This window comes from Nerophis lumbriciformis, linkage group LG19 (assembly GCF_033978685.3).
Source record: "Nerophis lumbriciformis linkage group LG19, RoL_Nlum_v2.1, whole genome shotgun sequence".
NCBI classification, from domain to species: domain Eukaryota; kingdom Metazoa; phylum Chordata; class Actinopteri; order Syngnathiformes; family Syngnathidae; genus Nerophis; species Nerophis lumbriciformis.
The window spans coordinates 42,323,882-42,338,840 of record NC_084566.2 but is presented as its reverse complement, the minus strand read 5'-3'; the positions used below and the strand labels follow the sequence as shown (position 1 = coordinate 42,338,840).

The following is a 14,959-nucleotide window of genomic DNA, read 5'->3' as shown; positions in this document are numbered from 1 at the left end:
CATATTATTCACATGTGAATAATGCTGTATAATAGATGGTATTTATATTATTCACGTGTGAATAATGCTGTATAATAGACTGTATTTATGTTATTCACATGTGAATACTGCTGTATAATAGACTGTATTTATATTATTCACATGTGAATAATGCGGTATAATAGATGGTATTTGTGTTATTCACATGTGAATAATGCGGTATAATAGACCGTATTTGTGTTATTCACATGTGAATAATGCTGTATAATAGACTGTATTTATATTATTCACATGTAAATAATGCTGTATAATAGACTGTATTTATATTATTCACATGTGAATAATGCTGTATAATAGACTGTATTTATATTATTCTCATGCGAATAATGCTGTATAATAGACTGTATTTATATCATTCACATGTGAATAATGCTGTATAATAGACTGTATTTATATTATTCACATATGAATAATGCTGTATAATAGACTGTATTTATGTTATTCACATGTGAATAATGCTGTATAATAGACTGTATTCATATTATTCACATGTGAATAATGCTGTATAATAGATGGTATTTATATTATTCACGTGTGAATAATGCTGTATAATAGACTGTATTTATGTTATTCACATGTGAATACTGCTGTATAATAGACTGTATTTATATTATTCACATGTGAATAATGCGGTATAATAGATGGTATTTGTGTTATTCACATGTGAATAATGCGGTATAATAGACCGTATTTGTGTTATTCACATGTGAATAATGCTGTATAATAGACTGTATTTATATTATTCACATGTAAATAATGCTGTATAATAGACTGTATTTATATTATTCACATGTGAATAATGCTGTGTAATAGACTTCACATGTGAATAATATAAATACAGTCTATTATGCATATATTTATGATTATGCATAGTGCTACATGACATTACATCTGCAATAATTTTTCCCATGTTTCTTTGGCGGTTCATGTATTGTTGTTTTTGTTGTTGTTTATTCAGGTTGTGATGACCTCGCGAGTGCAGTGTTTGAACTAGGAAAAGGACTCTGCCGGCTCCAGCTGTCTGATGAAGAGATGGCTCTGTTTAGTGCGGCCGTCCTGCTCTCCCCTGGTGACTATTTCTCCTCTTTTTCTTTGCATACGCTCGAAATAGCTTGTCTCCAAGTTCCATATTTGTAGCGTCAACATCGCTTTCACCCCCCCCCCTCGACCGGCTTCCGTCTGCTCCAACATCTCACTCTTCCTTCCTGCTGGCTTCTATAAGCAGCAGTTCATCCTCAGTATATTCAGCTTCAAAAACATAAGGTTGTGAATCCTCATTTGTCCAAAAATAGTCGTCTTCGTTGTCTGTTGCCAAGGCTGCCATGATTAGAAAACACACTCGCGTTTGATTCCGGGAGTAGGAACACATTTGTTGCGGGAAGTTGGAAGTGCTTTATGTGTAAACGGAAATCAATGCGCCGAAGAATTATTTCCGGCTGTGCATAAAATGAGCAAAATACGGTAAATATTGTACATATTACATATTGTTATGAAGGTGTCTGTTACTACATTATATATATACTTGCAGTGTGTATATTGTACATATTACATATTGTTATGAAGGTGTCTGTTACTACATTATATATGTATATACTTGCAGTGTGTATATTGTACATATTACATATTGTTATGAAGGTGTCTGTTACTACATTATATATATATACTTGCAGTGTGTATATTGTACATATTACATATTGTCATGAAGGTGTCTGTTACTACATTATATATATATACTTGCAGTGTGTATATTGTACATATTACATATTGTTATGAAGGTGTCTGTTACTACATTATATATATATACTTGCATTGTGTATATTGTACATACTATGTATTGTTATGAAGGTGTCTGTTACTACATTATATATATATATATATACTTGCAGTGTGTATATTGTACATATTACATATTGTTCTGAAGGCGTCTGTTACTACATTATATATATAGTTGCAGTGTGTATATTGTACATATTACATATTGTTCTGAAGGTGTCTGTTACTACATTATATATATATACTTGCAGTGTGTATATTGTAGATATTACATATTGTTATGAAGGTGTCTGTTACTACATTATATATATATATATATATATATATACTTGCAGTGTGTATATTGTACATATTACATATTGTTATGAAGGTGTCTGTTACTACATTATATATATATACTTGCAATGTGTATATAGTACATATTACACATTGTTCTGAAGGTGTCTGTTACTACATTATGTATATACTTGCAGTGTGTATATTGTACATATTACATATTGTTATGAAGGTGTCTGTTACTACATTATATATATATATATATATATATATATATATATATATATATATATATACTTGCAGTGTGTATATTGTACATATTACATATTGTTATGAAGGTGTCTGTTACTACATCATATATATTTACTTGCAGCGTGTATATAAAACGAGGCTACATAGATCCCTCTCATTAGCCACTTCTTGCGAGCATTTTTTTAATCTTTAGAATACTAAAAAAAATAAAAATAAAAATAAATAAAAATAAAAAAAATAAAAATTAAAAAAAATAAAATAATAATAATAATAATAATAATAAATAAAAAAATTTAAAAAAATAAAATAAAAAAGACATAATGATTGTGAATAAAGGGCAAAAGTCTGTATATATATAGTGTGAGGAGTGTGTATATAAAATGTTGATGGAGGGTTTTAAAGTTGTTTTAGAGGACTTTGAAGGCTACAACGGTTTTATCATCTTTAAAATCGTAAAAATGATTGTGAAATAAAGGCAAAATCCAAAGAAAAAGTGCAGTTCCCCTTTAAATAATAGTTTTTTTTTCTCAGATCGGCCTTGGTTGACAGAAGGCCAAAAGGTCCAGAAGCTCCAGGAGAAAGTCTACCTGGCCCTGCAGCACAGTCTTCACCAGAGTGGTTCTGAGGAGAAACTGGACAAGGTAAAGGACCCAGCCTGGACCACCGTCAACATAAAGTTGTACCAATCATCTTCTTTCTCGGCAGATAATGTCCAAACTACCCATCATGAAGTCCATCTGCAACCTCCACATTGACAAACTGGAGTTTTTCCGCCTGGTCCACCCAGAGACGGCGTACAGTTTCCCGCCGCTGTACCGGGAGGTGTTTGCCAGCGAGATGTCGCTGCCCGACTCCACCAACAGCTAGACTGACGACAGACTGACTGACAGAGAGATGGTATCCACAGGAAGAAAGTAGACAAGAGCAGGATAAAGACGTTCCAAGCTCAACAAACCAGCAGTCGAAGGACAATCCAGGACTTTAAACAACTCCGTCTCCCGGGAATTCCAAAGTAGTCCTCCACTTTCCGAGCAGGCGAAGCACCTTACACTACAGACCACGCACGCTCTCTTGCTCTTCTGCGAACCGTAGCAGCGCCAACAAGCAGACGCATTAGACGTATATACCAAGTTGTGACACTTGTTCAGCATCCGATCCGCAACGGATCGCCCCCCCCACCAGTCATGAATGTACCTCATTGACCCAGAACTGAATGTACCACCCTGTCACGGTTGTATACAGTCTTAGAAAAGTACCATTTCAGTGTGGTATATGCGCACATACACTATATTGCCAAAAGTCCTTGGCCACCTATCCAAATGATGAGAACCAGGTGTCCTAATCACTTGGCCCGGGGTATAAAACCAAGCACTTAGGCATGGAAACTGTTTCTACAAACATTTGGGAAAGAATGGGCCAGCGTGGAACTGTCATAAAATGCCACCAGTGCAACAAATCCAGTGGTGAAATTTCCTAGCTCCTAAATATTCCAATATTATAAGAAAATGGAAGATTTGGGGAACAACAGCAACCAAGCGGTAGGCCACGTAAACTGACAGAGAGGTCAGCATAGTGCAAAGACTTTCTGCACAGTCACTTGCTACAGAGCTCCAATCTTCACGTGACCTTCCAATTAGCCCACGTACTAGAGATGCGCGGATAGGCAATTATTTCATCCGCAACCGCATCAGAAAGTCGTCAACCATCCGCAATCCACCCGATCTAACATTTGATCAGAACCGCATCCGCCCGCCATCCGCCCGTTGTTATATATCTAATATAGACGATGCAAGGCATTAGTGAGGTTATAAAGTTTTTGCCTGTTAAAGAAAGGAGACTGATCCAATGCAGCACAGACATTCGCGTGCCACGCTGTCACGACCCAGACGCACACCAGTGCGCAATCATATGGGAGCCGCGCTGAGCGCACCTCCAAGCGCGTCTCGCTGCCGGCGACGGCCCGGGTATATGGGCCCGACGCTCCAGCACCATCCATTTTCAGGGCTAGTTGATTCGGCAGGTGGGTTGTTACACACTCCTTAGCGGGTTCCGACTTCTATGGCCACCGTCCTAGCCGCTGTCTATATCAACCAGGGTGAGCCCCACCCCTTTCGTGAGCGCACTGCGCGCGGAGTGACCCCTGTTACGCGCCCCCGGCAACAGGGGTGGCGGGCAGGTAAGCTGCGCGGGCGGAGCGCGCGGAGTGACCCCTGTTACGAGCCCCCGGCCACGGGGGTGGCGGGCAGGTAAGCTGCTTACCTGCTGCGCGTGACGCCGGCCGCGGCGAAGGCGGACGAGGCGGGGTGTCGGTGCGGTGGGCGCGGTGGTGACCCTGGACGTGCGTCGGGCCCTTCTCGCGGATCGCCTCAGCTACGGCTCCCGGTGGGGCCCTCTCGGGGGAAGGGGCCTCGGTCCCGGACCCCGGCGAGGCGTCCCTTCTCCGCTCCGTAAAAGTGTCCATCTCTTTTCTTTTTTTTTCTTCTGTTGTGGCATATGCTGCAGGTGCCTGCTCGTTTTTCGTATGTGGGTAACAACATTTAACTATGTATATATATTTCCGAATTGGTTTAACTGCCACCCGCCTGAATCTATTTAAAATCTAATTTTTTTTAATTTCAACCGCCCGACCCGACCCGACCCGACCCGACCCGACCCGACCCGACCCGACCCGCGGATAAAATCTAATTTTTTTAAATTTCATCCGCCCAATCCGCGGATAATCCGCGGACTCCGCGGTTGTGCCCGCAAACCGCGCATCTCTACCACGTACAGTACGCAGAGAGCTTAATGGAATGGCTTTCCATGGCCGAGCGGCTGCATCTAAGTCAAACATTATCAAGTCCAATGCAAAGCGTGACTGCGGTGGTGTAAAGCACGTCGCCACTGGACTGACGAGTCTTGCTTTTCCATCTGGCAATCTGATGGAAGAGTCTGGGTTTGGAGGTTTGCCAGGAGAACGCTACATTTCGGACCGCATTGTGCCGAGTGTGAAATTTGGTGGAGGAGGAATTATTAAAGTTAAAGTACCAATGATTGTCACACACACACTAGGTGTGGCGAGATTATTCTCTGCATTTGACCCATCACCCTTGATCACCCCCTGGGAGGTGAGGGGAGCAGTGGGCAGCAGCGGTGGCTGCGCCCGGGAATCATTTTGGTGATTTAACCCCCAATTCCAACCCTTGATGCTGAGTCTTTGGTATGACTCGGCCGGGATTTGAACTCCCAACCTACCGATCTCAGGACGGACACTCTAACCACTAGGCCACTGAGTAGGTTGGCCCCTTAGTTCCAGTGAAAGGAACTTTGGAATGCTCCAGGATAACAAACATTTTGGACAATTCCACGCTTGTGGGGACAGTTTTGGAGCGGGCCCCGTCCTCTTCCAACATGACTGCACAAAGCAAGGTCCATAAAGACATGGCAAACCCCGGCCGAGTCATACCAAAGACTATAAAAATGGGACCCATTACCTCCCTGCTTGACACTCAGCATCAAGGGTTGGAATTGGGGGTTAAATCACCAAAAAAAAATGATTTCCGGGCGCTGCCACCGCTGCTGCTCACTGCTCCCCTCACCTCCCAGGGGGGGGGGTGATCAAGGGTGATGGGTCAAATGCAGAGAATAATTTCGCCACACCTAGTGTGTGTGTTTGACAATCATGGGTAGAAGAAAAGAAAGAAAGGACTTGACTGGCCTGCACAGAGTCCTGACCTGAACCTTTGGGATGAATTAGAACGGAAACTGAGAGCCAGGCCAGGCTTTTGGAAGAATGGTGGAAAATTCCAATAAACACACACTCCGCAACCTTGTGGACAGCCTTATCCCAGAAGTGTTGAAGCTGTGATAGCTGCAAAAGGTCATATTGAACCCTATGGGTTAGGAATGGGATGGCACTTCAAGGTCATATGTGAGTCAAGGCAGGTGGTCGAATACTTTTGGCAATATAGTGTATTCATACAAAACCACACTTTAGGGACCAATAAGTCATTTTCTTCAAGCAAAATCACCTCATAGATATTCACACCCATTTTTGCCGGTGTTCGGCGCCACCTTGAGAAACCTCAGTCCCTCTTCCCACCCCTTGCAGATGCCACTCAGAGACCGGGCAAGACGAAATGACCTTTAATTTATATACACATTTCTATACAAATATTTTAAATGAGAATGTACATAGATGACTATAAGAGAGCGAGATCGGGTGGACGGAAGGACGTACTCTTGCGTAGTACACTCAGGTTCCCACGGCAACAATCCCCGCACCCTCCGGAGGGGGCGGACAGACACTTGCAAGCCGAGGCAGCGAGACTAGCCAACGAAGGAGACAAACAGCAGTCCAAGTGTCGTATAACGGAATCACTTATTAGTCTCACTTCTTTTTAGGGTCCTGACGGTCCACGGTTGTCCATGGTTGCCCTTTGAGTCCCAAGCCCAACAGTTTTGAAGAAAGAAGCACTTATACTTCCCTCTCACTGGACACGAGTCTAACACCCCCCCTGAGTCGGGCCTCAGCTCTCGGGCCACAAAAGTCCAAACTCTGCAGGTAGTTTTTTTAGCGTGGAGACGATCACGTCTCACTCGGGGGCAGTGTTGGGTTAGTTCCTGAAAACCAGTAACTAGTTACAGTTACTAGTTACTTTATTTCAAAAGTAACTCAAAAAGTAATGCGTTACTGTGAAAAGTAACTATTTAGTTACTTATATATATATATATATATATATATATATATATGTCTTAATAAGGTTATCCAAAAAATAGTGCTCGATACCGTAGTAGAGCGCAATATATGTATGTGTGGGGAAAAAAATCACAAGACTATTTCATCTCTACAGGCCTGTTTCATGAGGGGGGGGGGTACCCTCAATCATCAGGAGATTTTAATGGGAGCATTCGCATACCATGGTTTCGCCCTCACCTATGAACCCACGCCAGGAAACCAGCCAAAAAAAGAACAGAAAACGAAACGACATCATCTGGTACAACCCCCCCCATACAGCAAAAACGTCTCAACGAACATTGGACACCAATTCCTCAATCTGATTGACAAACACTTTCCCAAAGACAACAACCTAAGAAAAGTATTCAACAAGAACAACATTAAATTGAGCTACAGCTGCATGAACAATATACGACAAATCATCTCAAACCACAACAAAACAATTGCAAATGAGCCGTCGACCCCCAGTCAGAGCGACTCCAAAACCAACAAAGCATGTAACTGTCGAAAGTAACCTGATTGCCCCCTCAACGGGGGGTGCTTACAAACATCAGTTGTCTACCAATCTAAGGTAATACGCAAGGACATTAACACATCCGACACATATGTAGGATTAACCGAGGGAGAATTCAAAACCAGATGGAACAATCACAAGGCTTCTTTCAGGAACAAAAACCTGCGAAATACCACAGAACTCAGCAAACACATTTGGGACCTCAAAGACAATAATGTTGAATATTCAATAATATGGCAAATTCTTGCATCCAGCACACCTTACAATAGTGGTAATAAAAGATGCAACCTATACTTGAAAGAGAAACTGTTTATTATTTACCGTCCAGACCTGTCATCCCTCAACAAGCGCAGCGAAATTGTAACAGCATGCCGCCACAGACGGAAACACCTCCTAGGTAACACATGAGCCAATCACCACGCCCCTACGCCAGCCTGTACCCACCCACTCTGTGCCCTATATAAACCATGGTATGCGAATGCTCCCATTAAAATCTCCTGATGATTGAGGGTACCCCCCCTCATGAAACAGGCCTGTAGAGATGAAATAGTCTTGTGATTTTTTTCCCACACATACATATATTGCGCTCTACTACGGTATCGAGCACTATTTTTTGGATAACCTTATTAAGACATATATATATATATATATTTATTTATTTTTTATTTTTTTAAATTTTTTTAAGGCCCCATTTAATGCCCTTTTAGCCTTCGTTTCAGTACTGTTATTGCAGTGGAGAATAATACAATGTGTTGATCAACTTGACATGCATTTGCATCACTGAACTCTGCTAAGCAATGTGGTCTACATACAACACACAAAGATATGTTTCAAAGGGCCAATTTGTTTCAAGCCAGAACAAATTGCCTAAAAAATTTTAAATAGCTGCAACATAACCTACATAAGTAACAAACAGCACAATAACAACATAGCTGTAAACCAAAGAAGGCGCACACACTACATACATAAAGCCTAACCAGGCGTTTTTTTTCTCTTAAGGAATTGTGAAATAAAATCATGTCTGAAGCCCAGAACACTCTACACATTTCCCCAGTTTTAGTTTAGAGATATGGAAAGATTGACCCTAACCCACTAGCATCCCTCTTAATGTTTGTGAACTTTATAGTCTATTCGTTTAAAGCAGGGGTCGGCAACCCGCGGCTCCGGAGCCGCATGCGGCTCTTTGATCACTCTGATGCGGCTCAGCAGCTTACGTGCTGAACCCCCCAATTTCCCCGTGAGACTTCCGGATTTCAGTGCCTCTCGCAGAAAACTCCCGGGTTTAATATTCACCGATTTTCACCCTTACAGCTATAATAAGGGCGTGCCATGATGGTACAACATTTGGCGCCCTCTACAATCTGTATTAACAACGTGCCAGCCCAACACTTGTTATACAATATACATCTTCTACTTACACACGTACGTGACAGCAAGGCATACTTGGTCAACAGCCACACAGGTTACACTGACGGCGACCATATAAAACAACTTTAACACTCTTACTAATAATGCGCCACACTTTGAACCAAAAACAAACAAGAATGACAAACACATTTCGGGAGAACAGCTGCACCTTAACACAACATAAACTGACCCGTCTCCGCTCGGGATGGTGTCCTGCTGGCCCCACTATGGACTGGACTCTTACTATTATGTTGGATCCACTATGGACTGGACTCTCACAATATTATGTCAGACCCACTCGACATCCATTGCTTTCGGTCTCCCCTAGAGGGGGGGGGGGGGTTACCCACATATGCGGTCCTCTCCAAGGTTTCTCATAGTCATTCACATCGACGTCCCACTGGGGTGAGTTTTTCCTTGCCCTTATGTGGGCTTTGTACCGAGGATGTCGTTGTGGCTTGTGCGGCCCTTTGAGACACTTGTGATTTAGGGCTATATAAATAAACATTGATTGATTGATAAACACAACAGAACAAACACCCAGAATCCCATGCAGCACTGACTCTTCCGGGCTACATTATACACCCCTGCTACCACCAAACCCCGCCCCCACCCCAAGCCTGCTCCCTCACACATCAACCCCCCCACCCCCTCTCTGTGCGTCGGTTGAGGTGGGCGGGGTTTGGTAACGGGGAGTTAGGGCTGCATGGGATTCTGGGTATTTGTCCTGTTGTGTTTATGTTGTGTTACGGTGCAGATGTTCTCCCGAAATGTGTTTGTCATTCTTGTTTGGTGTGGGTTCACAGTGTGGCGCATTATTAGTAAGAATGTTAAAGTTTTTTTTTATACCGCGACCGTCAGTGTATCCTGTGTGGTTGTTGACCAAGTATGCCTTGCTGTCACCTACGTGAGCAAGCGGAAGCCCCATTCAACATGTGGCTGATCAGGCACGTTGATGGTAGTGGGCGCTATATGCCGTACCATCACGGCACGCATGGCGCTGACAACCGCTATTCAGTTAAAACCCGCGTGCCGCACCAGCTTAAAAATTCCATAAAAAGGTGTGGGCATCGTGTCTGAGACCCCTGGTTTATACAAAGCAAACAAAAAACTTTGTACGCAGAAAAAAATTTTGCGGCTCCCATTGTTTTCTATAATTTGTGAAACTGGTCAAAATGGCTCTTTGACTGGTAAAGGTTGCCGACCCCTGATGTAGAGTGATGTGATAACCAAACACTCTAGAAGTCTAGAATGAAAGAGTATATAAGAGAATTGACAGAGTGTGTGTACCTTCAGTGCCTCGTTAAAATCCAGCCGCTTTTGCTTAGGAGGTGAAGTGTGTCTCTCTTTACAAGCTCTGTCGAAGCATGTTGCTTTTGTAGCTGTTTCAGCAGATTTTAATTGCTAGGATAGGATCTTTGACCCAAGACACAACTTACATTTAACTAAAATGTCCTTTTCTTTGTGGTCGACAAAAGAAAAGTAGTGAGAATGTCTCCATGTTAAAGGGGAACATTATCACCAGACCTATGTAAGCGTCAATATATACCTTGATGTTGCAGAAAAAAGACCATATCTTTTTTTAACCGATTTCCGAACTCTAAATGGGTGAATTTTGGCGAATTAAACGCCTTTCTATTATTCGCTCTCGGAATGTGACGTCACATCGGGAAGCAATCCGCCATTTTCTCAAACACCGAGTCAAATCAGCTCTGTTATTTTCCGTTTTTTCGACTGTTTTCCGTACCTTGGAGACATCATGCCTCGTCGGAGGGTGTAACAACACGAACAGGGACGGATTCAAGTTGCACCAGTGGCCCAAAGATGCGAAAGTGGCAAGAAATTGGACAAAATTTGTTCAAAATACGAGGGTGTGGGGAAAGCCGACGAAAATGGTCAGTCGTTTTGTTCCGCCCACTTTACCGACGAAAGCTATGCTACGACAGAGATGGCAAGAATGTGCGGATATCCTGCGACACTCAAAGCAGATGCATTTCCAACGATAAAGTCAAAGAAATCTGCCGCCAGACCCCCATTGAATCTGCCGGAGTGTGTGAGCTATTCAGGGACAAAGGACCTCAGTAGCACGGCAAGCAATGGCGGCAGTTTGTTCCCGCAGACGAGCGAGCTAAACCCCCTGGAATATTGACCCTAGCTTCCCTGGCCTGCTGACATCAACTCCAAAACTGGACAGATCAGCTTTCAGGAAAATAGAGCGGATGAGGGTATGTCTACAGAATATATTAATTGATGAAAACGTTATTCATTACCCGCGGTTTTACGTTAATTATTATACATAAACTGTGTTTACCAATAATTTAGCTTAAAAACATTACAACACTTCAAAACAAACACATACCAATCGTTGGTTAGAAGGCGATCGCCGAATTCGTCCTCGCTTTCTACCGTCGTGTCGTTTTCGTCGGTTTCGCTTCAAACCGATATGGCTCAATAGCTTCAGTTTCTTCTTCAATTTCGCTTAAGCCGCTGAAATCCGAGTCTGAATCCGAGCTAATGTCGCTATAGCTTGCTGTTCTTTCCGCCATGTTTGTTTGTGTTGGCATCACTATGTGACGTCACAGGAAAATGGACGGGTGTATATAACGATGGTTAAAATCAGGCACTTTGAAGCTTTTTTTAGGGATATTGCGTGATGGGTAAAATTTTGAAAAAAACTTCGAAAAATAAAATAAGCCACTGGGAACTGATTTTTAATGGTTTTAACCATTCTGAAATTGTGATAATGTTCCCCTTTAAGAAACGTGTCTTATTTCTGCCATGTCTAGTTAGTAAACACAGACACGCCCCCCCACACCCACACTAAGCACACGGCAATAAAACACACTCAGATCTTTTCAGTTTCTAGCCGATACTACCGTATTTTCCGCACCATAAGGCGCCCTGGGTTATAAGCCGCGCCTTCAATGAACGGCATATTTCAAAACTTTGTCCACCTATAAGCCGCCCGGTGTTGTAAGCCGCATCTAACTGCGCTAAAGGAATGTCAAAAAAACAGTCAAATAGGTCAGTCAAACTTTAATAATATATTAAAACCAGCGTGATGTGGGCGCGCATGGAGTCGTATATCAACATGGACGAAGCTGCGTGAAAAAAGCCACCCGGCCTCTTCGCGTAAACTTAAACTTACCTTAACCACTCGCTCATCTTTTCTTCATCCATCCCTTCGAGTTAGCTTTTATGATGACGCCGGCTGGAAAGGTCTCTTTTGGCAAGGTCTTCCTTTTGAATATCACCATGGGTGGAAGTTTCTGGCCATTAGCATGGCAAGCTAGAACCACAGTGAAGGATGACTTCTCATTCCCTGTGGTGCGAATATTCACCGTACGTGCTCCCGTTGTATCCACAGTGCGGTTCACAGGAATATCAGTTGCTGTGAAATAGTAATCCGTGTGCGGATGGAGAGATTGCGTCTTTTCATGAACCGGATCCCTGTCGCTTAGTAGGAGCCATTTTGTGGTCTTTACAGATGTAAACACACAAAGGAAATGAAACGTACGGTAATATCCGCGCGCTTTTTCTTCTTCTACGCGGGCGGGTGGTTGCTTACAGTAGAAGAAGAAGCGCTTCCTGTTCTATGGAGGCGGGTGCTTACCTTGGCGGTTGCTTGCGTAGAAGAAGAAGCGCTTCCTGTTCTACCGGGAAAAAAGATGGCGGCTGTTTACCGTAGTTACGAGACCGAAACTTTATGAAAATGAATCTTAATATTAATCCATATATAAAGCGCACCGGGTTATAAGGCGCACTGTCAGCTTTTGAGAAAATTTGTGGTTTTTAGGTGCGCCTTATAGTGCGGAAAATACGGTACATAAAAAAATAACGTAAAATAACGCAGTAACGCATCATGTAGTAACGGTAACTGAGTTACTGAATATAAAAAATAACGCGTTAGATTACTATTTACCGCCGAAAGTAACGGCGTTACAGTAACGCGTTACCCAACACTGCTCGGGGGTGCTGTGAAGTTTTGTTTGTTTTTTCGAGAGAGGGGGGGGGGCAGAGTCTAAGGGGCCTGCCGCCTGCCACTCAGGGAGCTCGCTGTGGTCCCTCGTCCCTTCGTCACCAGCCTTGTACTCACCATAATCACTGTGGACGCCAGTTCTATTTTTTGTGAATTGTCCTAATATTGTACCATTCAAATTTACAGAAAGGAAGAAAAAAAAATCAATAAATCTTAAGTTCAACGATAATTTTTTGTTTTTGCTGTGATTTTCACGTTTGTCTTTGATCCACTTATTTCTTTTAAGTGTCTCCACTTTTGTCTCGTAAAGTCGGTAATCTATTTTTTTAAATTGGAGAACTCTGAGGAAGAGTAACGGACAAAACAGGACTGGTTTGTCTCCCCCTTTTTCCTTTCCTTGTATGAACAAAAATGTACAAGAGGTGTATTACTAGTGAGTCGCACAGCTCGATATATATTGTTGTCCGTCGGGATGCATTATATGTGGTTTTAAGAATGTAATAAATGGTTTCTTCTTTGGAAATGTGTCCTTTTATTGCAGTTTGTACCTCTCACATATTTTCAGGGGTATAACTATTCAGACCTCAAATTTTAACTTTTTAGGTCAAGTCATACTTGCCAACCTTGAGACCTCCGATTTCGGGGGGTGGGGGGCGTGGTCGGGATGGGGCGGGGGCGTGGTTGGGGGCGGGGCTAAGAGGGGAGGAGTATATTTACAGCTAGAATTCACCAAGTCAAGTATTTCATATATATACAGGTAAAAGCCAGTAAATTAGAATATTTTGCAAAACTTGATTTATTTCAGTAATTGCATTCAAAAGGTGTAACTTGTACATTATATTTATTCATTGCACACAGACTGATGCATTCAAATGTTTATTTCATTTAATTTTGATGATTTGAAGTGGCAACAAATGAAAATCCAAAATTCCGTGTGTCACAAAATTAGAATATTACTTAAGGCTAATACAAAAAAGGGATTTTTAGAAATGTTGGCCAACTGAAAAGTATGAAAATGAAAAATATGAGCATGTACAATACTCAATACTTGGTTGGAGCTCCTTTTGCCTCAATTACTGCGTTAATGCGGCGTGGCATGGAGTCGATGAGTTTCTGGCACTGCTCAGGTGTTATGAGAGCCCAGGTTGCTCTGATAGTGGCCTTCAACTCTTCTGCGTTTTTGGGTCTGGCATTCTGCATCTTCCTTTTCACAATACCCCACAGATTTTCTATGGGGCTAAGGTCAGGGGAGTTGGCGGGCCAATTTAGAACAGAAATACCATGGTCCGTAAACCAGGCACGGGTAGATTTTGCGCTGTGTGCAGGCGCCAAGTCCTGTTGGAACTTGAAATCTCCATCTCCATAGAGCAGGTCAGCAGCAGGAAGCATGAAGTGCTCTAAAACTTGCTGGTAGACGGCTGCGTTGACCCTGGATCTCAGGAAACAGAGTGGACCGACACCAGCAGATGACATGGCACCCCAAACCATCACTGATGGTGGAAACTTTACACTAGACTTCAGGCAACGTGGATCCTGTGCCTCTCCTGTCTTCCTCCAGACTCTGGGACCTCGATTTCCAAAGGAAATGCAAAATTTGCATGGGTGGGTGATGGTTTGGGGTGCCATGTCATCGGCTGGTGTCGGTCCACTCTGTTTCCTGAGATCCAGGGTCAACGCAGCCGTCTACCAGCAAGTTTTAGAGCACTTCATGCTTCCTGCTGCTGACCTGCTCTATGGAGATGGAGATTTCAAGTTCCAAAAGGACTTGGCGCCTGCACACAGCGCAAAATCTACCCGTGCCTGGTTTACGGACCATGGTATTTCTGTTCTAAATTGGCCCGCCAACTCCCCTGACCTTAGCCCCATAGAAAATCTGTGGGGTATTGTGAAAAGGAAGATGCAGAATGCCAGACCCAAAAACGCAGAAGAGTTGAAGGCCACTATCAGAGCAACCTGGGCTCTCATAACACCTGAGCAGTGCCAGAAACTCATCGAGTCTGTG

The 14,959-nt window shown here is 42.9% G+C and overlaps 1 protein-coding gene across 1 annotated transcript in view; it reads left to right on the top strand.

Moving 5' to 3' along the window:
- rorcb (RAR-related orphan receptor C b) overlaps nucleotides 1-4,391 on the top strand; it is a 63,409-nt gene extending 59,018 nt beyond the window's left edge. The window contains exons 8-10 of the mRNA XM_061978735.2: nucleotides 998-1,108; nucleotides 2,872-2,981; nucleotides 3,046-4,391. Coding sequence (XP_061834719.1) covers nucleotides 998-1,108; nucleotides 2,872-2,981; nucleotides 3,046-3,207 — 383 coding nt within the window. The 3' untranslated portion in view covers nucleotides 3,208-4,391. The remainder of the gene's footprint in view (nucleotides 1-997; nucleotides 1,109-2,871; nucleotides 2,982-3,045) is intronic.
- The last annotated feature ends 10,568 nt before the right edge of the window (nucleotides 4,392-14,959 follow it).